Below are 27,797 nucleotides of genomic sequence, written 5' to 3' on the forward strand. Positions count from 1 at the left end.
GAGTGCTAGTCTGTTAAAGAAGAGTTTCCCCAGGATTGGAGGGGGAGTTCAGCTGCAGTGTTTGCCCATTGCTGTGGTATAAATATTCCCACCATGACCACTACCAGCCAGCAATGTGTTTAACAACCAGCTAACAAAATTCCTGAGGATTTAGCAATGGACTCTCATGAGTTGGTACAAGGCAACCCCAGCACACTACTGATTCTAGGAAAACTGGTTACACATAGGGAAAAATTAATAATTGGACCTCTATATCACACCATATATGAAAATCCACTTCACATGAGCTAAATACCTGAAATGTGAAGAACAAAGTTATGGGTGAATGTGAAATGTGAAATGCACAACTTATAAAACTAAAAAACAAATACAAATTCCTGGGTAGAAAAGGATTTTTTAAGGATATGAAAAATACTACTCAAATTTAGTAGAGGCTTTGAAAACTAAAGGGTAAGGCAACTAGGAGACATAATTGCAGGAAATCCTAGGTGGGAGAGCAAAGAGAGTGTATTCTCAGAATCCAGGGGCTCAGGCTGCCCAGCAGTCACTAAGGGAAAAGGGGCCATTGGGCAGAGTTGCAGCCATGACAGGGATGGGACAAAGGGAGCTGGGATAGTGGGGGACATAAAGCACTGCTGGAGACCCCAGCAGAAGCAGAGTAGATGGGGAGAAAGAGCCTGGCTTCTCCCCTTCAATCTCCTACCAGTGCTTCCCATTTGCTGAATGAAAATGGCAGCCAGTTGGCAAGGGATCTTGGGAAATGTTTTTCAGAGATGAGCTCCCTCCAGGATAGAAGAGGGAAAGGCTGAGTAAGGATCTGACAGCAAACAGATAAATAAATGCCGAACAGGTCAGGGGGTTGCATGTTAAAGCTACACTGAGATCATTTCATATCCAGCAGATCTGGAATATTTCTTTACTTTTTTTTTTTTTTTAAAGATTTTATTTATCTATATGTCAGAAAGAGAGAGAGAGAGCACAAGCAGGGAGAACACCAGGCAGAGGGAGAAGCAGCCTCCCCGCTGAGCAGGGAGCCCAATGCGGGACTCCAACCCAGGACCCCGGGATCATGACCTGAGCCGAAGGCAGACGCTTAACGGACTGAGCCACCCAGGCGCCCCTGGAATATTTCTAAATTTAGACCATTAAAAAGCATTTTAAGGATATGGATCGAAGACAACTCTCATACGCTGGCAGTGAGCAGGGAAACGGACACAGCTAAGTTTGAAAATGGCGTGTTTTCCTTGGTAAAACTGAAGGTGCACACACCTTCTGTGACCTAGAAATTCTACTCCAAGGTATGAATTCCAGAGAAAATGCTCACATTTATAAGTAAGGTGACATGTACAAGAATATTAACCGTTTGGGGATGGTAAAAACTTGGAAACCAATTAAATTATCAATAAAAGAATTGATTTTTTAAATGTTATAGATTAATACAATAATGGAATACTGTGTCATGGTTAAAATGAATGAGCTAGTTCCACATCCATCAACATGCATTAATCCTCTAAACCATGCTATTAAAACAAGACAAGTAGGGGCGCCTGGGTGGCTCAGTCGTTAAGCGTCTGCCTTCGGCTCAGGTCATGATCCCAGGGTCCTGGGATCGAGCCCCACATCGGGCTCCCTGCTCGCGGGAAGCCTGCTTCTCCCTCTCTCACTCCCCCTGCTTGTGTTCCCTCTCTCACTGTGTCTCCCTCTGTCAAATAAATAAATAAAATCTTAAAAAAAACAAAAAACAAAGCAAATAGCAGAAGATCACACACAATATTATTCACATGAAGTTTTAAAACATAAGAGATAATTATGTTCCATGGGGATATTGTTTGGGATTATGTACATAAATAGCAAAAGTATAAAGACATACATCGTTTTTTAAAAGATTTTATTTATTTGAGAGAGAGAGAGCACAGAGGGAGAGTGCGAGAGGGAGAAGCAGACTCCCCACTGAGCAGAGAGCTCGATGGCAGGCCCGATCCCAGGACCCTGAGATCATGACCTGAGCTGAAGGCAGACACTTAACCATCTGAGCCACCCAAGTGTCCCTGTACTTGGGTTTTCTAAAAAAATGTATTTTGGTCCACAATAGCCAAACTGTGGAAAGAGCCAAGATGTCCATCGACAGATGAATGGATAAAGAAGATGTAGTATATATACACAATGGAATATTATGCAGCCATCAAAAGGAATGAGATCTTGCCATTTGCAACGACGTGGATGGAACTGGAGGGTATTATGCTGAGTGAAATAAGTCAATCAGAGAAAGACATGTATCATATGACCTCACTGATATGAGGAATTCTTAATCTCAGGAAACAAACTGAGTGTTGCTGAGTAGTGGGGGTGGGAGGGATGGGGTGGCTGGGTGATAGACATTGGGGAGGGTATGTGCTACGGTGAGCGCCGTGAATTGTGCAAGACTGTTGAATCACAGATCTGTACCTCTGAAACAAATAATGCAACATATGTTAGGAAAAAAGAAAAAGAAGAAGATAGGAGGAGGGGAAGAATGAAGGGGAAGAAGTCGGACGGGGAGACGAACCATGAGAGATGATGGACTCTGAAAAACAAACTGAGGGTTCTAGAGGGGAGGGGGCTGGGGGGATGGGTTAGCCTGGTGATGGGTATTAAGGAGGGCACATTCTGCATGGAGCACTGGGTGTTATGCACAAACAACGAATCATGGAACACTACATCAAGAACTAATGATGTAATGTATGGTGATTAACATAACAATAAAAAATTAAAAATAAATAAAATGGGCAAAGAAGGGGACGCCTGGGTGGCTCAGCCAGTTAAGCGGCTGCCTTCGACCCGGGTCATGGTCCCAGGGTCCTGGGATCGAGTACCAAATCGGGCTCCTTGCTCAGCAGGGAGCCTGCTTCTCCCTCTCTCTCCCTCTGCTTGTGCTCTCTCTGTCAAATAAATAAAATCTTAAAAAAATAAAATAAATAAAAAATGTATTTTGGATACTAACCCTTTATTGGATACCTCATTTGCATAGGCCTTCTCCCATTCAGTTGGCTGACTTTCAGTTTTGCTGATTGTTTCCTGCACTGTGCAGAAGCTTTTTATTTTATTTATTTATCAATAATTTATTTTTGCTTTTATTTCCCTTGCCTCAGGAGACCTATCTAGAAAAATGTTACCATGACTGATGTCAGAGAAATGACTGCCTGTGCTCTCTTCAAGGATTTTTATGGTTTCAGATCTCACATGTAGGTTTTTAATCCATTGTGGTTTATTTTTTTGTATGGTGTAAAAAAGTGGTCCAGTTTCATTCTTGTGAATGTTACTGTCCAGTTTCCCCAACCATCTATTAAACAAACTGTCCTTTTCTCATTGTATATTCTTTCCTCTTTTGTCAGAGATTGACTGACCATATAATTGTGGGTTTATTTCTGGGTTTTCTATTCTGGATGGTTGATCTGTGTGTCTCTTTTTGTGCCATACTGTTTTGATTACTACAGCTTTGTAATATAACTTAAGTCTGGAATTGTGATACCTCCATTTTTGTTTTTCTTTTTCAAGATTGCTTTGGCTATTCTGGGTCTTCTGTGGTTCTTTACAAATTGTAAGATTGTTTTTCCCAGTTCTGTGAAAAATGCTGTTGGTATTTTGATAGAGACTGCATTAAATGTGTAGATTGCTTTGGGTAGTATAGACATTTTAACAATATTGCTTCTTCCAATCCATGAGCATGGAATGTCTTTCCATTTCTTGAGTCATCTTCAATTTCTTTCATCAGTGTTTTATAGTTTTCAGAAAACAGATCTTTCACCTCGTTGGTTAGGTTTATTCCTAAAACAAACCATTCCTGGGATTGTTTTCTTAATGTCTATTTCTGCTGCTTCATTATCAGTGTATAGAAATGCAACAGATTTCTGTATATTGAATTTGTATCCTGCAATTTTACTGAATTCATTTATCAGTTCTAGTGGTTTTTTGATGGTCTTTAGCATTTTCTATATTAATATTTCTATTTTCTATATGTAGCATCATGTCATCTACAAATAGTGAAAGTTTTACTTCTTCCTTACCAATTTGGATGCCTTTTATTTCTTTTTGTTGTCTGATCACCGTGGCTAGGGCTTTCAGTACTATGTTGAATAAAAGTGGTGAGAGTGGACATCCTTGTCTTGTCTTGTTTCTGACAAGAAAGGCTCTCAGTTTTTTACCATTGAGTAGGATGTTGACTGTGGGTTTTTCATATAAGGCCCCGATGTATGTTCCCTCTAGACCTACTTTGTTGAGGGTTTTTATCATGAATGGATGTTGTGTTTTGTTAAATGCTTTTTCTGTATCTACTGAGATCATCATATGATTTTTATCCTTTCTCTTAAAAAATGAGAAGACGTGAACGGACATACAGATGGCCAGCCAACAAAGCCATGAAAAAATGCTCAACATCATTCATCATCAGAGAAATGCAAATCAAAACTACAATGAGATATCATCTCTCACTTGTCAGAATGGCTAAAATTAACAACACAAGAAACAAATGTTGGTGAGAATGTGGAGAAAAAGGAACCCTTGTGCGTTATTAGTGGGAATGTTGATTGGTGCAGCCATTGGGCAAAAACAGTATGGAGGTCCCTCAAAAAGTTGAAAATAGAACTACCGTACTATTTACCCCCCCAAATACAAAAACACTAATTCAAATGGATACATGCACCCCTATGTGCATTGCAGCATTATTTACAATAGCCAAATTATGCAAGCAGCCCACGTGTCCACTGACGGATGAAAGGATAAAGAAGATGTGGTATATATGTGTGTGTGTGTGTGTGTGTGTGTTTCTACACACACACACATATATCTATACACAATGGAATATTATTTAGCCGTGAAAAATGATGAAATCTTGCCATTTGCAACAACATGGTTGGAGCTAGAGAGTATTATGCTAAGTGAAATAAGTCAGAGAAAGACAAATACCATATGATTTCACTCATATGTGGAATTTAAGAAACAAAACAGATGAGCAAAGAGAGAAAGAGAGAGAGAAAGAGGCAAGCCAAGAAACAGACTCTTAACTATAGAAAACAAACTGGTGGTTACTAGAGGGGAGATGGGTGGGGGGAGGGGTTAAATAGGTGAAGGGGATTAAGGGTACAGTAATGATGAGCACTGAATAATGTATAGAATTGTAGAATCACTATATTGTTTACACCAGAAACTAATATAACACTGTATGTTATCTATATGGAATTAAAATTAAAATTTTTTTTTTATTTATTTATTCATGAGAGACAGAGGGAGAGAGAGAGAGAGAAGCAGAAGGAGAAGCAGGCTCCCAAGGAGCAGGGAGCCCGATGAGGGACTCAATCCCAGGACCCTGGGATCATGACCTGAGTCGAAGGCAGACGCTTAACCATCTGAGCCACCCAGGCGCCCAAAATTAAAATCTTAAATAAAAAAAAAAGACATGCATGGGAAGGATGAATACAAAATTCAGAGTAATAGTAACTCTGGGAGTGGTATAGAGGAAGATGGAATCATGGGGTGGTCCCCAGGAATTTCTTCCAACAATATTTAAATGCTTTGTTTCTCAAGCTAGGTGAACAATACTTGCCTGTTCATTACATTTTCTTTCTACCTTTTTGTGTGTCTGAAATATTTGATTTTTATTAAAAAGATAAGGAAGCACTGGCATCAAATCCTAACGTTTGTCAAAACTCTGTAACATGTTTATAAGAACTTGTAACATATAGCTCCTGCAAGAGATTGCACTGGTTCATAAACTGTCCATTAAGTAATTACTCCATGTGTTTCTGAACTTGTGAGCTTTCCTCTGAATAGCTCAGCTTTTGTTTTGTCAAGCATATAAAAAGCCAGAAAAATTTTAGATAGTATTAGTGGCTAACATTTATTAAGCACCTAGTCTGTAAAAGATACAAATCATCCCCTATATTATGTGAGACAAACATGGCACCAAGAGACTAAGTCAGTTTCCCAAACCCAACCAGCCACTCAGGGACAGAGTGGGGTCCAGAGCCTTCTCTATACTTTCCTTTCGCCCCTCCCAGAGTAGCCATTATGTTTCTGTCTCACTTATGAGTAATTTTTAAACAAGTACGGATAAAAGAAGTACTCCTGACAGTTTCTAGAACTGACCATAAGGAAAAGCTTTGTAATTTCACAGACTGAAAAACACGATTGAGAGAGTTTCCTGAGGAGAAGTGAGGCCCCCTATCAGACGTGGCTCTGAAGCCCTGAGGTAGCTCCCACCAGTTGTGTGACCTCGGACGAGCTAATCAGACCACCTGCACTCTAGTCCCGGCTCTACCACTTCCAACTCATAACTTAGCTTCTTTAAGCCTCATCACAAAACCTCGTTAAGTTTGTCTGAGTTAAATGAAAACATGCACAGTGCCAGGTCTGTAACTTCTCTGAGACTGTTACCCTCTGGGCAGAGCCAATGGCGCCCATCTCTTCCCAAACCCACATCCAGTCACCTCGCATTTGAAACTGACCTTAGCGGAAGGATTTATACCACAGAAATCGGCAATTTCTACATTTCAGGGTTTTCTCTTTGTTTTGAGAATGGTTGTTAAACATTTACCAGCACCCCTGTAAGTGTTGTTAGAAGTTGCTTTGTCAATTGAAAAGCACTATATAAATATTAGCTAATATTATTTAAGATTTCATGACCAACAGGACAAAAAGGAGAACTTTTAATACACCGAGGTGAATACACCTCACACAAGAATATTGTTCTGCATCTCACAGAAAACCTCGTGCAGTACACAAATTTAAGGCCTTCCTCTGCACCCCAAGCTGGTATGATGGGGCTCCTGGGACAGAGTGGTCTTTCCAGGGAGTCAGTCCAGCTCAGTGGGGCAGAGTTCCAGGGTTTGGTTATGAGCGAGCTGATGGTACCTGCAATGTGTTACTTTTGACTCTTGTGTTATGTTCTTTTCTTTTTTAAGATTTCATTCATTTATTTGACAGAGAGAGAGAGAGAGACCACACAAGCAGGGGGAGCAGCGGAGAAAGAGAGAGAGAAGCAGGCTCTCTGCTGAGCAGGGAGCCGGATGTGGGACTCGATCCCAGCACCCTGGGACCATGACCTGAGCTGAAGGCAGATGCCTAACTGACTGAGCCACCCAGGTGCCCCATCTTGTGCTGTGTTCTTCCTGAAATCCCCGTGAGCACAGAGGACCCTGTCTTTGGTTTCCTTTGCCACTCCCTAACTGGGTGAGGGAGAATACCTTCTTCTAAAGGTTTATTGGACAGAATTTCCACTTCATCAAAGGCTTAGGATAATACATTTAAGATTTTAAATTATGAGTATATATATTTAAAAATGCCACACTTAATATAGGAAAGGTAATGATGAAAATCTAAATGTGTAATGATTTCTCTGATTTTTTTTTCTAAATGGCACAAGAATGTGGCTACTCTGAGAACTGCCTCGTGACATTTCTTGTATAAATAAAATATTAACTTGCTCAGAAAGTGGAAAATCCTCAGCATAACAAACACCTGAATATATTTTACTAAAATTTTCAGCAGCCTCTTCCCTTAGACATATTTAAAGAGCAATTGCAGAGCAGAATTAAATGCTTTCCTCAGCATGCTCTAAATGAGAGGAAATGGAATTGTAATGAAGTCTATGCAGGCTGCTTCAGCCAACACCACAAATGAAAACACTCCCTTCCCTGTTCTAATCACCAAGGGCTGAAATGGCTGATTAGAAATTCCCAACTCAGAACATAAGCTCTTGGAATTGGAGGAATAATGTTGCCAGCTCATTTTCAGATTTACCTCCAAGGGTCCAGTTGCTACAAAGCGATGGACAAAATGTACTCCGTGTAAATGGTTTGTTCTTCCTAACGGCGGAGCTTACAGGAATCGTGTATGGTTTCTATTTGCCTTCATGGCGGCAGAGTTACGACACTCAATATTTAAAGTGTTTCCCAGTGAAGCAGAATCGCAGGTGCTGAATCATGGCCCTACTTGTCCTCAGCTGCCTGCCCCTCAGCCTGGCCCCTCTAGAGTGTTCCCCCAACTCTGCTGCTACAGTTCTCCTCCTAAAATTTCAGGCATTCACATATCAACTTCACGGCTGCCTCCTGTACTCTTATTTATTTAACGTTTTTATTTTGATCAGATCTCAATGTCTCTAAGCTTCATTTTGCCCTAAGCTCTAATAGCTGTGGGGGCGCATGTGATTTGCTGTCACACAGTGGAAGAAAATACTGGCAAAAGATATCTGCTAAAAGCTTGTGCATGGGGTACAGAAAGAATGCTTACAGCTCAGTAACAAGAAAACAATCCAATTTAAAAATGGGCAGATTTAAACAGACACCCTGCAAAAGACAATATACCGATGGTCAATAAGCACATGATAATATGTTCAACATCACTAGACATCAAATGCAAATTGAAACCACAGCAAGATACCACTACACACTACAATTTAAAAGACTAATAATTCAATGTTGGTGAGGATGTAGAATAAACCAAAGTCTCACACAACACTCGATGTAAAATGGCACAAATATTTTGGGGGAGAAAATCCTGGCATTTTCTTAAAAGTTGAAACAATATATTCAAAAGAACAATTATCTGGTAAATGGTTGTCTCTACATTAGACATAGAAATATATACAGAATAAAACTTTTTTTTAAATATTTGAGAGAGAAGTTACAAGCAGGGGGAGGGGCAGAAGAGGGAGACAAGCAGACCCCCTTCCCCGCTGAGCAAGGAGCCAGATGAGGGGCTCGATCCCAGGACTCTGAGATCAAGACCTGAGCCAAAATCAAGAGTTGGACGCTTAACTCACTGGGCCACCCAGGCACCCCTAAAACAGGTTTTTTTTTTTAAGTTAAATATATAGTTACCATGTGACCCAGCAATTGAACTTCTAGTTACTCATCCAAGAGAAAGTAAAATCCACAGAAAGATCTGGACATGAATTTGAAGGGGACGGGGACTGTTCTGGGGAATAGCGAGCGAGCTTCTGTGAGCGACACCTCATCCTAAGAGCTGAGTGCTTGGGGGAGGGAGGGAGGCAGCAGCCTAAGGTGGCCTCGGCTTGCCTGGTATGGAGCCATTGCCTCACAAGTAGGACCCCAATCTTGGTGTGTTGCCCCCAAGGTAGAGCCTCCACTCCATGACTGGTGACTGGGCGGCAGAAGAGAACCTTAACCAGGAAGGAAAACATATTTTTGCATTTTAGACAGATCACCCTGGCACTGATTCGAGATCCGCCAAACTGGCAACCCGGGGTGAAAAGAACTCACCGTGAAGACCAAAGCAGAAAAGAAACCAAGACACTGGGTCTGGTTAAGGTTTTACTTTTCATTTTTAAGTTATTAGTCAGAATTTTAAATATTGTAGACCAGAGTCTGGTTCATCTGGCTCATCAGTAGGTACAGCCCCAAACAGGGCAAGCTTATGGGGCAAAGGTAGTGGATCGCAGAGGAAGTTGGAGCCTTTGTCAGCATGATGAAGCTGAGCATTCTGGAATACGGGAGCGCCTCGCACTCCTCTCATACTCTGTCACATTAAGATAAAAAGTGAGAGCCCATAACAATATCTAGACAGAACACAATGATCTTACCTTGGACAAGTTTCTCTCTGTTCTCTTTGTAGGCTGTAGAAGGCAGAATGTTTCCTCCTAAATGTCAATGCCCTAACACCTACAAATTCTGAATATGTTACATTAAATGACAAAAGACTTTGCAGCTGTAAGCAACAGATTTTACGACGGGGAGATTATTCTGGATTATGTGGGTAGGCCCACTTGAATCACGTGAGCCTTTAAAAGCCCCGAACTTTCTCCAGCTGGGGCAAAAGATGTAGCGGAAGGGAAAGTGGGTGAGATGTGAAGCCTGAGAGGGACTGGACCAGCCTGGCCTGGAGGGGCCGCACAGACCGCATGAGAGGGAACGTGGGCAGCTTTTACAAGCAAAGACTGGCCCCCAGCTGACAGCTGGGAACTCCATCCCTACAACTGCAAGGAATTGAATTCCGCCAACAACCTCAATGAGCCTGGAAACACAATCTTTCCCAGAGCCTCCAGGGAAGAGCGCAGCCCAGCGGACAGCCTGATTGCAGCCTTGTGAGGCCTTCAGCAGAGGACCCAGCTCAGGCCCCTTACGCTCAGACTTCTCAGCCATGAAACTGTTCTGGCAGCAATAGAAAACCCATAAACAAACACTTTTTTTTTTTTAAAAGAAGCAAGCCAGCAAAAGTGACTTTGAATATAATTCTCTTTCCTCATTGCAAACATGTGATGTAGGAATCTTGGAGTACTCTGATAAAAAAAAAGGTACAATCTATACTCCCACAAATGCCTCTCAATATATGGCTGTATACAATGGGAGCCTGAAGCTCTATGTAGGGGATTTTCTCTCCAGGGCCTTCTAGAAGATGCCGGAGTGGAGAATGGATTTCAGTGAGATCAAGACTGTAACCAGGATACTGTCCTACTTCAGCTGAGGGATGAGAGGGCAGGGCTAGCTGGTGTGAAATTAGGTTGAAGACTACCTGGACTGAATGGTTCTGGAAGAGCCGGATAGGCGGAAGGTAGTCCCGGTGAATCTAGGAATGCAAGAGAAGGGGACTTGGGGTAAGAGGCCCACGGTGGGAACTGCCTATGGGGGAGCTTTGTGGAACATCCACGTGGCATCCAGGAGGTGCCTGGATATGGGAAAGTGAAGCTCAGTGATTCTCAGTTAGAGACTCCAATTTGGGAATAATTAACATATAGGTCCAGAAGATGCTTATGGATTTCCTTTTGCTTTAAAATACAGTAAGAAGAGGGGGGGCGGAGCAAGATGGCGGAGGAGTAGGAGACCTAGATTTTGTCTGGTCTCAGGAATTCAGCTGAATAGGGATCAAACCATTCTGAACACCTACGAACTCAACAGGAGATCGAACAGGAGAGTAGCAACAACTCTCTGAACAGAGAAGCGACCACTTACTGGAAGGTAGGACGTGCGGAGAAGTGAATCCGAGGCGATATTCGGGAGGATAAACGGCGGGGGAGGGGCCTCCGCCGGCCGCTTCTGGCAAGTGCTAGAGCCGCGGAGCACAAAATCGGACCTTTTAAAAGTTGGCTCGGCGGAGGGACGTCGCTGCAGTGGCTAAGCGGGGGGTGGAATCCTCCCGGGACAGTGTGGTCTCAGGACCCTTGGGGTCACAGAGAGACCGGGGGTGCCTGAGTGCGGCAGAGCTCCCAGGTGTCGGGGCAGGGAAGCCGGCTGCAGATACGGAGCAGAGTCGCGGGCTCTCAGCTCGGGGTTGCCATAAACTGTGATCTGCGGCCCAGTCGGGGCACGGCTCCCCCAGCAAGGACCCAACAAGCAGCAGATCTGGGGAGACTCCCCTTCCTTCCCGGGGAGGAGCGGTGCGGGAACGCACTGCAGGGATCTGCTGGATTTGGAGACTCCGAGCGGGGTCGGGTGCCAGAGATAGAAACGCTCGGTCACAGGCCGGGTGAGCACGGAGTGCGGCCGGAGACCGGGGACACGGGAGTGACTGCTTTTCTCTGGGGGCGCACTGAGGAGTGGGGCCCTGAGTTCTCGGCTCCTCCGGGCGGAGACTGGGAGGCCGCCATTTTCGCCCTGGTCCTCCAAAGCTGTGCCGAGAGCTTGCAGGGAACAAAAGCTCCTGAGAGCAAACTGGAGCAGCTTCCTTAGCCCGGACCGACAAGGGCGGGGCAATTCCGCCTCCGGCAAAGACATTTGGAAACCACAGCAACAGGCCCCTCCCCCAGAAGATCAACACAAACAGCCAGCAAGCCAAGACCAAGTTGATCGATCAAGGAGAATAGGAGAACTCCAGCGCTAGGGGAATACTGCACATAGATTCATGGCTTCTTTTTTTTTTTTTTTTTTTTTTTTTTTTTACCATGATTCATTATTTCATCAAAGTTAATTTTTGTTGACTTTTTTTTATTTTTCTTTTTCCCTTTTTCAACCAACATCTTATAAATCCCTTTTTTTTAAAAAAAAAAAAATTTTTTTTTTTCATTTTTAGAGTCATATTTTATCCCTTCATAGTAGTTATCCTTGTTTTTGGCATATATATATAAGTTGTTCTCTCTTTAAAATTTTGAGGTACAGTTTCTTCTAACAGATCAAAATATACCCTAAATCACTAGTGTATGGCTTTGTTCTAGTCTCCTGCCTGATCACATTCTCTCCCTTTTTCCTTTTTTTTTTTTCCTTAAATCTTCTTTCTTTTTTCAAACAACTTATCTTACCAAGTCCTTTTATAAAATCTTTTATAATTTTCATCTTTACAGTCATCTTCCATCCCTTCATTGTATCAACCCTTATTTTGTACATATATGTCTTTCTTCCTTTAAAATTTTAGGAGGCACTTTTTTCTAACAGACCAAAATACGCCCAAAATCTAGTGTGTGGCACTGATCTATGCACTAGCCTGATCATATTTGATCATATTCTGCCTTTTTTGAATTGTTTTGTTTTTGTTTTTATCTTTTTTTTCTTTTTTTTTTCTTTTTCTCTTTCTTTTTTCTTTCTTTCCCTTTCTTTTCCCCTGGTTTCAGGTCTTTTCTGATTTGTATACAGTATATTTGCTGGGGACGTAGTAAACCTGTTAGCCTTTTGTTCTCTCATTCATCTATTCTCCTCTGGACAAAATGACAAGACGAAAGAAATCACCTCAGCAAAAAGAACAAGAGGTAGTACCGTCAGCCAGGGACCTACTCAATACGGACATTAGTACGATGTCGGACCTAGAGTTCAGAATCATGACTTTAAAGATACTAGCTGGGCTTGAAAAAAGCGTGGAAGTTATTAGAGAAACCCTTTCTGGAGAAATAAAAGAACTAAAATCTAACCAAATCGAAATCAAAAAGGCTATTGATGAGGTGCAATCAAAAATGGGGGCACTAAATGCTAGGATAAATGAGGCAGAAGAGAGAATCAGCGATATAGAAGACCAAATGATAGAAAATAAAGAGGCTGAGAAAAAGAGAGAGAAACAACTACAGGATCACGAGGGCAGAATTCGAGAGATAAGTGATGCGATAAGACGAAACAACATTAGAATAATTGGGATCCCAGAAGAAGAAGAGAGAGAGAGAGGGGCAGAAGGTATATTGGAGCAAATTATAGCAGAGAACTTCCCTAATGTGAGGAAGGAAACAGGCATTAAAATCCAGGAGGCACAGAGAACCCCTCTCAAAATCAATAATAATAGGTCAACACCCCGACATCTAATAGTAAAACTTACGAGTCTCAGAGACAAAGAGAAAATCCTGAAAGCAGCTCGGGAGAAGAGATATGTAACCTACAATGGTAGAAACATTAGATTGGCAACAGACCTATCCACAGAGACCTGGCAGGCCAGAAAGGACTGGCAAGATATCTTCAGAGCACTAAACGAGAAAAATATGCAGCCAAGAATACTATATCCAGCTAGGCTATCATTGAAAATAGAAGGAGAGATCAAAAGCTTCCAGAACAAACAAAAACTAAAAGAATTTGCAAACACGAAACCAGCCCTCCAAGAAATATTGAGAGGGGTCCTCTAAGCAAAGAGAGAACCTAAAAGCAGCAAAGAGCAGAAACGAACACAGACAACAGACAGTTAACAGTCACCTTACAGGTAATACAATGACAGTAAATTCATACCTTTCAATAGTTACCCTGAATGTAAATGGGCTAAATGCCCCAATCAAAAGACACAGGCTATCAGATTGGATTAAAAAACAAGACCCATCAATATGCTGTCTGCAAGAGACTCATTTTACACCCAAAGACACCCCCAGATTGAAAGTGAGGGGGTGGAAAACCATTTACCATGCTAATGGACACCAAAAGAAAGCTGGGGTGGCAATCCTTATATCAGACAAACTAGATTTTAAAACAAAGACTGTAATAAGAGATGAGGAAGGACACTATATCCTACTTAAAGGGTCTATCCAACAAGAAGATCTAACAATTGTAAATATCTATGCCCCGAACATGGGAGCGGCCAATTATATAAGCCAATTAATAACAAAAGCAAAGAAACACATTGACAACAATACAATAATAGTGGGGGATTTTAACACCCCCCTGACTGAAATGGACAGATCATCTAAGCAAAAGATCAACAAGGAAATAAAGATGTTAAATGACACACTGGACCAAATGGACTTCACAGACATATTCAGAACATTCCATCCCAAAGCAACGGAATACACATTCTTCTCTAGTGCCCATGGAACATTCTCCAGAATTGATCACATCCTAGGTCACAAATCAGGTCTCAATCGGTACCAAAAGATTGGGATCATTCCCTGCATATTTTCAGACCACAATGCTTTGAAACTAGAACTCAACCACAAGAGGAAAGTCGGAAAGAACTCAAATACATGGAGGCTAAAGAGCATCCTACTAAAGAATGAATGGGTCAACCAAGAAATTAAAGAAGAATTAAAAAAATTCATGGAAACCAATGAAAATGAAAACACAACTGTTCAAAATCTTTGGGATACAGCAAAGGCAGTCCTGAGAGGAAAGTATATAGCAATACAAGCCTTTCTCAAGAAACAAGAAAGGTCTCAAATACACAACCTAACCCTACATCTAAAGGAGCTGGAGAAAGAACAGCAAAGAAAGCCTAAACCCAGCAGGAGAAGAGAAATCATAAAGATCAGAGCAGAAATCAATGAACTAGAAACCAAAAGAACAGTAGAACAGATCAACGAAACTAGGAGCTGGTTCTTTGAAAGAATTAACAAGATTGATAAACCCCTGGCCAGACTGATCAAAAAGAAAAGAGAAATGACCCAAATCAACAAAATCATGAATGAAAGAGGAGAGATCACAAGCAACACCAAAGAAATACAAACAATTATAAGAACATATTATGAGCAACTCTATGCCAGCAAATTAGATAACCTGGAAGAAATGGGTGCATTCCTAGAGATGTATCAACTACCAAAATTGAACCAGGAAGAAATAGAAAACCTGAACAGACCTATAACCACTACGGAAATTGAAACAGTCATCAAAAATCTCCCAAGAAACAAAAGCCCAGGGCCAGATGGCTTCCCAGGGGAATTCTATCAGACATTTCAAGAAGAATTAATACCTATTCTCCTGAAACTGTTCCAAAAAATAGAAATGGAAGGGAAACTTCCAAACTCATTTTATGAGGCCAGCATTACCTTGATCCCAAAACCAGACAAAGACCCCATCAAAAAAGAGAATTACAGACCAATATCCTTGATGAACATGGATGCAAAAATTCTCACCAAAATACTAGCCAATAGGATCCAACAGTACATTAAAAGGATTATTCACCACGACCAAGTGGGATTTATTCCTGGGCTGCAAGGCTGGTTCAACATCCGCAAATCAATCAACGTGATACAATACATTAACAAAAGAAAGAACAAGAATCATATGATCCTCTCAATAGATGCAGAAAAAGCATTTGACAAAGTACAACATCCTTTCTTGATCAAAACTCTTCAGAGTATAGGGATAGAGGGTACATACCTCAATATCATAAAAGCCATCTACGAAAAACCTACAGCGAATATCATTCTCAATGGGGAAAGGCTGAGAGCTTTTCCCCTAAGGTCAGGAACGCGGCAGGGATGTCCACTCTCACCACTGCTATTCAACATAGTATTAGAAGTCCTAGCCACAGCAATCAGACAACAAAAAGAAATCAAAGGCATCCAAATCGGCAAAGAGGAAGTCAAACTCTCACTCTTTGCAGATGATATGATACTGTATGTGGAAAACCCAAAAGACTCCACCCCAAAACTGCTAGAACTCATACAGGAATTCAGTAAAGTAGCAGGATATAAAATCAATGCACAGAAATCAGTGGCATTCCTATACACCAACAACAAGACAGAAGAGAGACAAATCAAGGAGTCTATCCCATTTACAATTGCACCCAAAACCATTAGATACCTAGGAATAAATCTAACCAAAGAGGCAAAGGATCTGTACTCAGAAAACTATAAAATACTCAGGAAAGAAATTGAAGAAGACACAAAGAAATGGAAAAACGTTCCATGCTCATGGATTGGGAGAATCAACATTGTGAAGATGTCAATGCTACCTAGAGCAATCTACACATTCAATGCAATCCCCATCAAAATACCATCCACTTTTTTCAAAGAAATGGAACAAATAATCCTAAAATTTGTATGGAACCAGAAGAGACCCAGAATAGCCAGAGGAGTACTGAAAAAGAAAAGCAAAGCTGGTGGCATCACAATTCCGGACTTCCAGTTCTATTACAAAGCTGTCATCATCAAGACAGTATGGTACTGGCACAAAAACAGACACATAGATCAATGGAACAGAATTGAGAGCCCAGAAATGGACCCTCAACTCTATGGTCAACTTATTTTTGACAAAGCAGGAAAGAATGTCCAATGGCAAAAAGACAGTCTCTTCAACAAATGGTGTTGGGAAAATTGGACAGCCACATGCAGAAGAATGAAACTGGACCATTTCCTTACACCACACACAAAAATAGACTCCAAATGGTTGAAAGACTTAAACGTGAGACAGGAGTCCATCCAAATCCTAAAGGAGAACACAGGTAGCAACCTTTTCGACCTTAGCCGCAGCAACTTCTTCCTAGAAACATCGCCAAAGGCACGGGAAGCCAGGGCAAAAATGAACTATTGGGATTTCATCAAGATAAAAAGCTTCTGCACAGCAAAAGAAACAGTCCACAAAACCAAAAGACAACCGACAGAATGGGAGAAAATATTTGCAAATGACGTATCAGATAAAGGGCTAGTATCCAAAATCTATAAAGAACTTATCAAACTCAACACTCAAAGAACAAATAATCCAATCAAGAAATGGGCAGAAGACATGAACAGACATTTCTCCAAAGAAGACATCCAAATGGCCAACAGGCACATGAAAAAGTGCTCAACATCGCTTGGCATCAGGGAAATCCAAATCAAAACCTCAATGAGATACCACCTCACACCCGTCAGAATGGCTAAAATTAACAAGTCAGGGAACGACAGATGTTGGCGGGGATGTGGAGAAAGGGGAACCCTCCTACACTGTTGGTGGGAATGCAAGCTGGTGCAACCCCTCTGGAAAACAGTATGGAGGTTCCTCAAACAGTTGAAATTAGAGCTACCGTTCGATCCAGCAATTGCACTACTGGGTATTTACCACAAAGATACAAATGTAGGGACCCGAAGGGGTACGTGTACCCCAATGTTTATAGCAGCAATGTCCACAATAGCCAAACTGTGGAAAGAGCCAAGATGCCCATCGACAGATGAATGGATAAAGAAGATGTGGTATATATACACAATGGAATATTATGCAGCCATCAAAAGGAATGAGATCTTGCCATTTGCAACGACGTGGATGGAACTGGAGGGTGTTATGCTGAGTGAAATAAGTCAATCAGAGAAAGACATGTATCACATGACCTCACTGATATGAGGAATTCTTAATCTCAGGAAAGAAACTGAGTGTTACTGGAGTGGTTGGGGGGTGGGAGGGATGGGGTGGCTGGGTGATGGACATTGGGGAGGGTATGTGCTACGGTGAGCGCTGTGAATTGTGCAAGACTGTTGAATCACAGATCTGTACTTCTGAAACAAATAATGCAACATATTTTAAGAAAAAAGAAAAAGAAGAAGATAACAGGAGAGGAAGAAAAGGGGAGTATGTCAGAGGGGGAGACGAACCATGAGAGATGATGGACTCTGAAAAACAAACTGAGGGTTCTAGAGGGGAGGGGGGTAGGGGGATGGGTTAGCCTGGTGATGGGTATTGAGGAGGGCACGTTCTGCATGGAGCACTGGGTGTTATGAACAAACAATGAATCATGGAACACTGCACCAAAAACTAATGATGTAATATATGGTGATTAACATAACAATAAAAAATTAAAAAAAAAAAATAAAATAAAATACAGTAAGAAGAGGAATGAGAAAGAGATACATATAGAGAGTAATAGAGGATTTTATGTGTTTGAGGTGATTAGAAAAGGACTGGAGAGAAAAAAGTTTAGAAAAGATGAGAAAACTGTTGGCTGAGGCGGAACTGATGGATATATTTACTAATAAACTACAAAAAAAAGTGTGCCCAGAGAGTTTGCGATCTCTCCCGGAGGAGAAACAGGAGGTGGCAGGGAGGCAGAAGCTACAGAATGTTCCCGTTCGCCACCAGGGAGCACTGGCAGCCAGGACAGCTCGGTCCTGCCAGGCCCAGCGAATGATGAGGTGGGCGCAACAGTCTGCAGAAGGAGGCACAGGAGATGGGTTCGCCAGCCACCCGCACACGCGCGGCCTCATCAGCTGGGGGTTTGTCATTTTAGGAAGGTGAATGTTGTGTTCCTCTTGAGAACCACGTTCAGTGAAGCTTTAGCTATTTGTAACATCATTTTCAGGGAAATTGGAGACTCCTCCCACCCCCCCTTTCTGTGAAAACAGGGCTGCTTATTGGGTAACATGGAAAAATCTCAGTTCCTGCAGTAGCCACCTGTGCATTCAAGTTTCCTCATGGAAAGCTCAGAGTGACTTTTTAAAATTTTATTTTATTATGTTATGTTAATCACCATACATTACATCATTAGTTTTTGATGTAGCGTTCCATGATTCATTGTTTGCGTGTAACACCCAGTGCTCCACGCAGAACGTGCCCTCTTTAATACCCATCACCGGGCTAACCCATCCCCCCACCCCCCTCCCCTCTAGAACCCTCAGTTTGTTTCTCTGAGTCCATAGCCTCTCATGGCTCGTCTCCCCCTCTGATTCCCCCCCTTCATTTTTCCCTTCCTACTTTTTTTTTTTTTAACATATAATGTATTATTTGTTTCAGAGGTACAGGTCAGTGATTCATCAGTCTTACACAGTTCACAGCGCTGACCATAGCACATACCCTCTCCAATGTCTATTACCCAGCCACCCCATCCCTCCCACCCCCCACCACTGCAGCAAGCCTCAGTTTGTTTCCTGAGATTAAGAATTCCTCATATCAGTGAGCTCATAAAATACATGTCTTTCTTTGATCGACACAGTGACTTTTCTTGATGTCCTTTGCTAAATCCCAATCTGGGAAGGTACTTGAAAGCTGCAGGCAGCAGCAGAGGTGGTGGGGGGGGGAATAAATCGCCCACACAGCAGAGTGCAGGAGGGCTCCCTGCTGAACTGCCAGGTGTGCGGGAAGCAGCCAGGGAAGGTAGCATTTAGGACACAGTGTGCGTCTAGATGGGCTCAAAAAGAACTACAGTTTAACCCATTCCAAAGCACCAAATGATTATTTTAGGTCATGGGACCAGATGCTACACTTTCATGATCTTTCCTGACACCTCTAATTTTGGAGAGGAATCAAAAGAGTTGTTAAGATTCCCTTCCACTCGGGTGCCTGGGTGGCTCAGATGGTTAAGCGTCTGCCTTCGGCTCAGGTCATGATCCCAGGGTCCTGGGATCGAGTCCCGCATCGGGCTCCCTGCTCCTTGGGAGCCTGCTTCTCCCTCTGCCATTCTCTCTCTGTCTCTCATGAATAAATAAATAAAATTAAAAAAAAAAAAAAAAGATTCCCTTCCACTCTCTGACACATCTAATCCAAAACTGCCTATGTGAAGTGTCTCCAGAATCTTATATTGTTGCCTTTTAAATTCCCCTTAGACACAGACGGGATATTGTTGCACTCAAACACATTTCCACCAAAGGAATTAAAAAGTACTTATACTTTTATTCTACTCTGTATCGGTGCCATACACACACACACACACACACACACACACAAATGTGTGGATCACTTAGTAAGTTATAACATTCCATGTTTTAATAGTAATACAAGGACATAAACGATCATTTCCTGAGTTAACAGTGCGATGTAAAATTTAATCTGTATTGCTAATAAGACATTTTACGGCATAGAAATCTGATCAAAATGATCATTTACTTTATCATGTCATAAAACACAAGAGCTTACTGTAGAACAGTGATACACTTTAAATGGTAAGGAAGTTTGTGACTCATCACAAAAGACTCCTGTATGGACTTGTTGCCATGATAGATTCCAGGTCAGAGATCAGTAGTAAAATAAGTTATGGTACAAAATAAAGTCAACAAGTCATCTATACTGAAGGAACAGTTGATTTCATTGAAGAAACTGAAACCTGGATTCTAGTTGACCTTTTAGTTAGTATGTACAAAAATGTGCTCTTAAAAAATCCTAAGTAATCACAAATTTAGACAAAACAGTTGAATAAAGGACAATGACAGCTCTTCATTATGCTGTAAAACTATGGATCTCATCTTTGGAAAAGTTCAGATCATGCAGCAACCTGAAAAACAAATACAAAGGACATGTTTCTTTGGGAAAATGTTTAAAAATAAAGAAGTAAGATCAAAGTTTACAATCATAAACATTGTATTTTTTCATTTTTCCCGCTTAGCATGTACTTTCAAAAAAAAAAAAACCCCACAATTATCACTTCTAAAAAACTAACAATCATTTCTTGATATCATCAAATATCTAGTCAGTGTTCAAATTTTCAATTGTCTAATGGATGCCATAATTTTTAAGTTTGTTTAATGCCAATTTAAAGTCTACTCATTGTGATTGGCTGATGTCTTTTAGGTATCTTTTGAGCTACAATATCCCTTCTCTCTCTTTGTCCGGCAATTTCTTTGTTGTCAAAATCAGATTTCTATGTGTTGAGCCTCCCAGAGACTTCATTTTGCTGCATCTTTGTGGTGTACTTTAATAGCACATAATACCTGACTGCCTCTCTTTTTGGATGCTAACAACCATTGGTGATCTACGTACACATCCATTAGTTCATTAAGGACTAAAGTTGCTGACACCTACTATAATTCTTTATTTATCAGCTAAGGAATTCTATAGAGAAAAACAAACTTCTGCTAATTTATTATGTAGTTACTCAGTAGTACAGCTCATACAGAAAAGGTAGAATAAATGCATGATATTTTTCCCCCTTTATTCACCAGTTTTCAAAGTAAGGAGTTGATCCCCCTAGCATTCTATCTTCATTCTCCTAAACTGAACAAGACAAGCAGAAATACTGCTTAAGTATAATTCAACTTGGAAAACATTATAAATAGAGACTGAAATCTTAGAAGTAGCTCTGTCTAAAACGCTGCTGAAAACAGAGAAAGACAACTACCATATGATTTCACTCATGTGGAGTTTAAGAAACGAAATGAACAAAAAAGAAAAAAAAAACAGACTCTTGAATATGAAGAACAAACCAGGGGTTGCCCGTGGGGATGGATGACACAGATAAAGGGGGTCAAAAGGACACTTATTGTGATGAACACTGAGTAACGTACAGAAATGCTGAATCACTCACTATAATGTATGCGTGAAACTAACATAACACTGTACGTTATAAAAAAGAAAAAAATGTTGCTGAAAATAAAAACATTTATTTAGTCCTCACTACATGTAGCCACTGTGCTAAGCATTTCACATGCCTAAACATATTATTTATTCCCTTGTACAGATGAGTGCACTAAAGCTTGGAAAGGTTAAGTAATTGGCTCTAGGACACCGGATTAGTGATTGCAAGATGACTGTGAGTGGTAGAGCTGGGATTCAGATTCAAGTTAGCAGCTTCTAGACATACACACATATTCAGACAAAATCACAGGATGGCATAGGAGCCACAGGGCCAACTTGGTGCAACAGTCAAGCCTCTCCCTGGCTGAACTCATCCCCCCTTTCCAGCCACGCTCACTGTCCCTCACTGGCTAGTGGCTTCACACTGGCCACGCCAGTCTCGTCTTTTGAATACCTGCATCCTCAAAGTGTCTGCTTGTTCCTCTGCCTACCCTACCCTTCTCCACCTCCTCTGACTGGCAACATTTTGGCCATCACTCAAAGAACAGGTCTTTCTGAGCATGCAGTTCCTCTCTCTCCAATACACACCCCTAGGGAGAAGTAAATTGCCTCTTCCTGAATTTTCATAACACTTTGTTTTTACCTCTGGTAAGAGTGTTTATGATATTCTGAGTCATATTTTAGTTACCAGTGTGTGCAACTGTTTCCACCACTAGACAGGGTGGGCCTGGAGAGCAGAGACTGTTTTATTTATCTAGGTAATAAACAAGTGGGTATTTAGTAAACGAAAGCACCTTTACTGAGCAAGTAATTATCTTGCTCTTTATCTATATTAAAATAAAATCCATTTCTGAGTCTTTCTCTGTTATCATATCATATAAATTTAACAAATTTTCACCAAATATGGAGAGTATGTTTGATATGGTTATACATACACAGCAGCCATGAGATTAACTTTGGAGGGCCTTAGGGAGTGGGCATCACAGAGTCATTTTTCAGGACAGCAAAAACTATGATATAATAAGAGACCCAAGTAACTGCCAAGTAAGAGATACACCACATCCATTAAGATGGTCAAGGCAAGGAAATCAAAGAAATGAGAGTCTTAAATTAGACGTCACAAGGGCAGATGTTATGAATTGCAAGTACAGGCACTCTTCAGAGATATTGTGGATTCAGTTCCAGACCACCACAATAAAGCAAATATTGCAACAGGGCAAGTCAAATGAATTTTTTGTTTTCCAAGGCATATAAAAGTTATCTTTACACTATAGTCTAGTAAGTGTGCAATGGCATTATGTCTAAAAAAAATGCAATGGCATTATGTCTAAAAAAAAAAATGTAAAAGATCCTTGCCTGCCTTATTTAATTAAAAAATACTTCACTGCTAAAACATGCTAACCATCATCTGAGCTCCTGGCAAGTTGTAATCATTGATCGTAGATCACCGTAACAAATGTAATAATAATGAAGGGTGAAATATCATGAGAATTACCAAAATGAGACACAAAGTGAGAAAATGCTGTTGGGAAAATAGCACCGATGGACTTGCTCGATGCAGGGTTGCCACCAACCTTCAATATGTTAAAAAAAAAAATGCAGTATCTGCGAAGCACAATCAAGTGAAGAGCAGCACTGAGACGAGGTGTGCCTGTACTGACGTGACTCAGGCTACATCTCACAAGGCAACTCCATGCAGCATGTTCGAAGGTGAGCAAAAGCAGTGATCCATAGATGATGATCAGTAATACTCCTGAGCAATCCTAGGCAAGCCAGCTAGTGCAGCATGGAAAGATTAGCTCTGAGGTAACACTGAGAAACTAATGCTGTAGAGATCATCGTCAATTTTAAAAATGCAGACATACTAGGACCTTGGCTCCCTTCTATTCAATTCCACACACACCGAGGCTCCGGTGTGCAAGGAAGTGGGCTAAGCCTTGCACGGAATGAGAACAAGAAGGAAGAACCCACAAATGGCCCATCATTCATGGGAGAAAACAACCCACTTCTTTAGGAGGCTGGACAAGGGATTCTTCCTCAGTCAGTTAATCATGCTAAGTGGCCTTAAAGACAGTCTCTTTCAATGCTGAAGAGTTTATGATTCCCATCATTTCAAAGGATTATTATGCTTGCTTATAAAGCAAGCATTAAGATACATCTGAAATAGCAGTGTCAATAAAGTTGAAGAATGTAGCTCTTAGCCTTTTTCTTTTTGAAAAATTATTTTACTGCAAACCATACTGTTAGTCTTCACTATAATTTTAATAGTTTTGCTTTAACTTTGAAAGATTAAAAGTTTAAATTGTAATATTTAAAAAAATTTGAGAGTGCTTAAATAAAAGAACATTTCTGAAAGTATTAAAATCCAGAAATACACTTAAATTTAATTAAAATATTTTAAAATGCAATACGGAAAGAAACATTTCTCAATGTCTTTATTTAGTGAGGTCAATCTTTTTCTTAATTAAAATGAAAAATAAAAAAGCAATAGAGAAAACTATCCAGCAAAATGTTAGGTTTAGTCATATATCAAAAAAAAGGAAAAACAGGGCATTTAAGGCAGTCATATTTTAAAATCACCTAGACACCCAATAGTGGCTACATTTAACGAAATATTTTTATTTATTTATTTATATGTTATGTTATGTTATGTCATGTTATGTCACCATACAGTACTTCATTAGTTTTTGATGTAGCGTTCCATGATTCTTTGTTCGCATATAACACCCAGTGCTCCATGCAGTATGTGCCCTCCTTAATACCCAACACCGGGCTATTTTCAAGTGTCATTTTAGATTTAAATCAGAGCAAGGTGAATTTCAAATAAGATGAACACCACCACTGATGTTTCATTATCCAGAGTCAACTCTTAGTCTTTGCCTATTTATGTTCCAGCCTCTCCTTCTGTCTTACTGTCTGGCTTTCAATCACTGTAATTTACTAGCTGTTGCCTAGTGGCAGAGAATGAAGAGAAGTCAAAAGCTACAATGAGATGAACAATGCTTATTAATTACTATATGTTATAAAGTTTTGGTGGAAGAAGAGGTTGAATCCAATGTCCCACCTAAGACTGTGGCACCAAACTTGTGAATACGTATCCATACTGCAGGTCATTAGCAGAAATCATCACTCACGTCTAACTCCATGCATAAACCTGGCCTCCAACCTCCTACCTGCATGAAGGTTAGAAACTTTACTATTTTCTTAGGCTGTAACAGACTATTGCAGTGCTGGTTTGTATGAATGGGAAGAACAGAGGGCTAAGTCAATTGCTTTTTATGGAAGATTTGCATAGAGTATTTTTTTCCCTACCACATTACTACTCACCTTATTCCTTGTTCTGTGAATGGTGTTGGTCCACAAATGCAGATGAGGACTCTGGAGTTGTCTAAACTTCTTTTCAAAAACTGAGAAAGAAGAGCTGGTGAAATGTATCCCCGTTTGCCATTCCATTCAGAAGTAGGTGCTGAGAGAACAAATTCAACATCAAATCTAGAGAAAAGAAACAGTTTTTAAAAGTCTATTATTTTAAACATATTATTAGCATGTTTCAAGTTCATGAAAATGTTTTCTTTTTTCCCCTAGAGAACAATTTAATACATTAAGATTGATACACTTGCTAGAAAAGACTGGAAGCAAAGATTTAACAAAAACATACAGGTAAATCCACATTCACTAAGGATTAGCTTTTGCTATGGATAAGAAGAGTAATCTGGCATTATTTACTGAATTCACTAGAAAGAGAGTTCCAAGGGATCTCAGAGAACTCCACATTTCTATTAATAATCTGCTTGTATAAATCACAGTACAGAGCAATTCAATGACATGTACATTTTAATCTCCGACCCGAACCTCTCCAATGAGTTCCAGACCGAAGAGAGCCTATTTGACTTCTTACTATTGCTTCAGCCTCAACTTATGACCTCCCTACCCCACACCTGATGTTATCCTTGTGAATGGTGACACAGAACTTGGTTGCCAAAGCCAGGAGCCTGGGATTTATGCTGGGGACCTTTTCTGCCTCACCCCCCATAGGCACACCCTCATCAAACCCTACTTGTCTCCGTCTTCACATGCTGCCCATCCTCTTTCTTTCTGTCCATGCTTCTACCATGCCCCACCCTTCAGTTCTTAGCTCAAGCATCATTTCCACAGGGGGAAGCCCTGCTGCCCATCAGCCCTTTGTTATATGTTGGAGAAATGACTTTCTTTCCCTTTTCTTCAGCTTGTAAATATGTGGTCATCAAGGTGACTATTCTATGAATGTCCACCTTCCCCGTTAGATCATGAGCTCCATGGGAACAAGGGCCATGTTTGCTTTAGCTGTCAATGCATCCCTAGCAGCCAACACCCAGGAGTCACTCAAGTACTAAGAAACCACACATATGAAAGAAAAAGGAAAGATACAGAATTAAAATGAGAAAGAAGAACATCAAACCAAGTCTCACAATGTAACTACAGGCCATTTTTTCCCCATAGTTCTGTAATCTGTTGAGTGAACTGCTGGTAAAGAATCAGAGTAAATAAAAAATTTCATGTTGTACCTGCTCTCTGATGTAGCAAACACAATTCTTACCATTTTTAGCAGCATCAGATCAAATGATTTTCTACCGTTTCCAGTGAATAACTGAGATATTGTCTCAAGACTGGCAGAAATGAATCATCCATTAATGTCAATCTTAAGAGAAAGCAGAAGTGAACAGTCTCCCTTGTGAGGGCGTCTGGGGAGCCAAGTACCAGAACGGAAACAAGATGGGGCTGGTGCTGCGCCCCTCACATTGCTGTGCTGCAGCCAAGTTATGGTTCCCAAAAACTGGCACGAAGCACAATGGACCAACTCAGAGTGCCTGCTGGGGGTGAGAAAACCAGTTCTAGTTCTCACCCAGATGCCAGCCTCTAGGTCTTATTTGTCCATTTGTAGGACAAGGTGGGAGAACTCTGTGATCCCTATTCTAATGCTCTGATTTTATATTTAAGAACCCTGTAGAATTATGTTCTATTTCTTACCTCTGAGGCTCCCATGTAGTTTTAGCAGCACTCTAATCTACTCTGTACAAAAGAGCTTCCCCAAAGACTTTCTTTCACTAAATGATTTTTCCTTGCTAGCATGTAAAATTAATATAGTTTCAGGTAATTCTAGAATATCGTATTTGTTTACTGCTCCATGAGGGCAGGACCCTTGCCTGCCTTATTTAATACTGGACCCAGGCTTGGCTTGAGGTAAGTGTGCAAGAATACCTGATGAATGAATAAAGAAATGTATTCATAAAGAAGCCATACAGGTCAAAAATAAAAAATGCACTTAGAGAAACAAAAGTCGAATGTTGGCATCTATGAAATCACATTAAAAAATGTACATGAATTCGTAAGTACGTTTTTCTGGGAAGATCCATATAACCTTTGAACAGATTATCAAAGGAGACCCAAAAGCAGGTGCAGAACTACTATCTTAAGACATTTCCAATTACACATAGACAACTGGATAAAAGATAGCAACTGCCTTGCTACATTAAAAATAAAAAAGTGTCTCCTCTGGCTCTATTTCCAACAAGTCTGTCACTGGAACAAAACTGCGAAGATATATAAATCAATAGTGGCGTCCCTCTCTTCTGAAAAAATTCATAATTTTCCTTTACGAGAGGTTTAAAAAATAAAGCCTATCATTGGCATACTTTCTGCAGGCATCTACTAAAGTGTGGTAAATAACTGAGATCCTTACATAAATGATGTAAACTTCTCATGCATTTCATATTTATTCACACAATGGTCCCTTGGCCATAACTTTTGGGTACTCAATGGAAAAAGTGAACAGCCACATGGATGCAATTTTTAGGGATATTGTAAAGAGGCTGCTACCCTGCTTATCTCCTTTATAGGACTAGAAGAGCTTACACTGGAGTAGAAGCCATGCCAAGTTAAGACTCAAGAATACTTAAAAGAGGGACTCTTTTTTACCCAAACAAGACACAGATGGTTACTATGGAATCCTCTCTTCTGGATTATTCTGAAAGGCCAACTTACCATCTGAAACAATTATAGCCTTGAGGCATAATAAGGGTGAATGTTCTGAAATTCCTTCCTGCCCTATGATTTCAAAATGCAGGAAAGGACTAGAACTCCTGAAAATGTTACCTGAAAATAAATTTAGATAATCCATAAAGTGCAAAGCAACATAAAAAGAGAGTGAAAAGAGAGAAAATAGGCCTGCTTCTGGAAAAGGCCTGTGTGTTCTAAATGTCAGTGGAAGTAAATAAGCTTGTGAAAAAAGTTCTTTCAGAGTAGACTGATAATGACCTGAGATGACAAATCTTGACATACAAATGTATTCATTCAGTATAAATCCTATGCAGAGCCCGCAGTCATCCAACAACCGAGGTCCTCCTCCTTCAGCCAATCAGCTTCCAAAACCTACCTCCTTCACATTTCTTACACATGTCCCCTACCTTCGCATTCTACTGCCACAACTCCACATCAAGCCCTTAGATCTCTTGTCTAAAATAC

At 40.7% G+C, this 27,797-nt stretch overlaps 1 protein-coding gene across 1 annotated transcript in view; it reads right to left on the reverse strand.

The window, feature by feature from the left end:
- Window positions 1–19,750: 19,750 nt before the first annotated feature.
- LOC113927299 (cytochrome b5 reductase 4) overlaps window positions 19,751–27,797 on the reverse strand; it is an 83,330-nt gene continuing 75,283 nt past the window's right edge. The window contains exons 15-16 of the mRNA XM_027603030.2: window positions 24,624–24,788; window positions 19,751–20,277 (exon numbers count right to left, since the gene is read on the reverse strand). Of these exons, the coding sequence (XP_027458831.1) occupies window positions 20,223–20,277; window positions 24,624–24,788 (220 nt within the window). The 3' untranslated portion in view covers window positions 19,751–20,222. The remainder of the gene's footprint in view (window positions 20,278–24,623; window positions 24,789–27,797) is intronic.

Source organism: Zalophus californianus, chromosome 7 (genome assembly GCF_009762305.2).
Source record: "Zalophus californianus isolate mZalCal1 chromosome 7, mZalCal1.pri.v2, whole genome shotgun sequence".
Lineage (NCBI taxonomy): Eukaryota > Metazoa > Chordata > Mammalia > Carnivora > Otariidae > Zalophus > Zalophus californianus.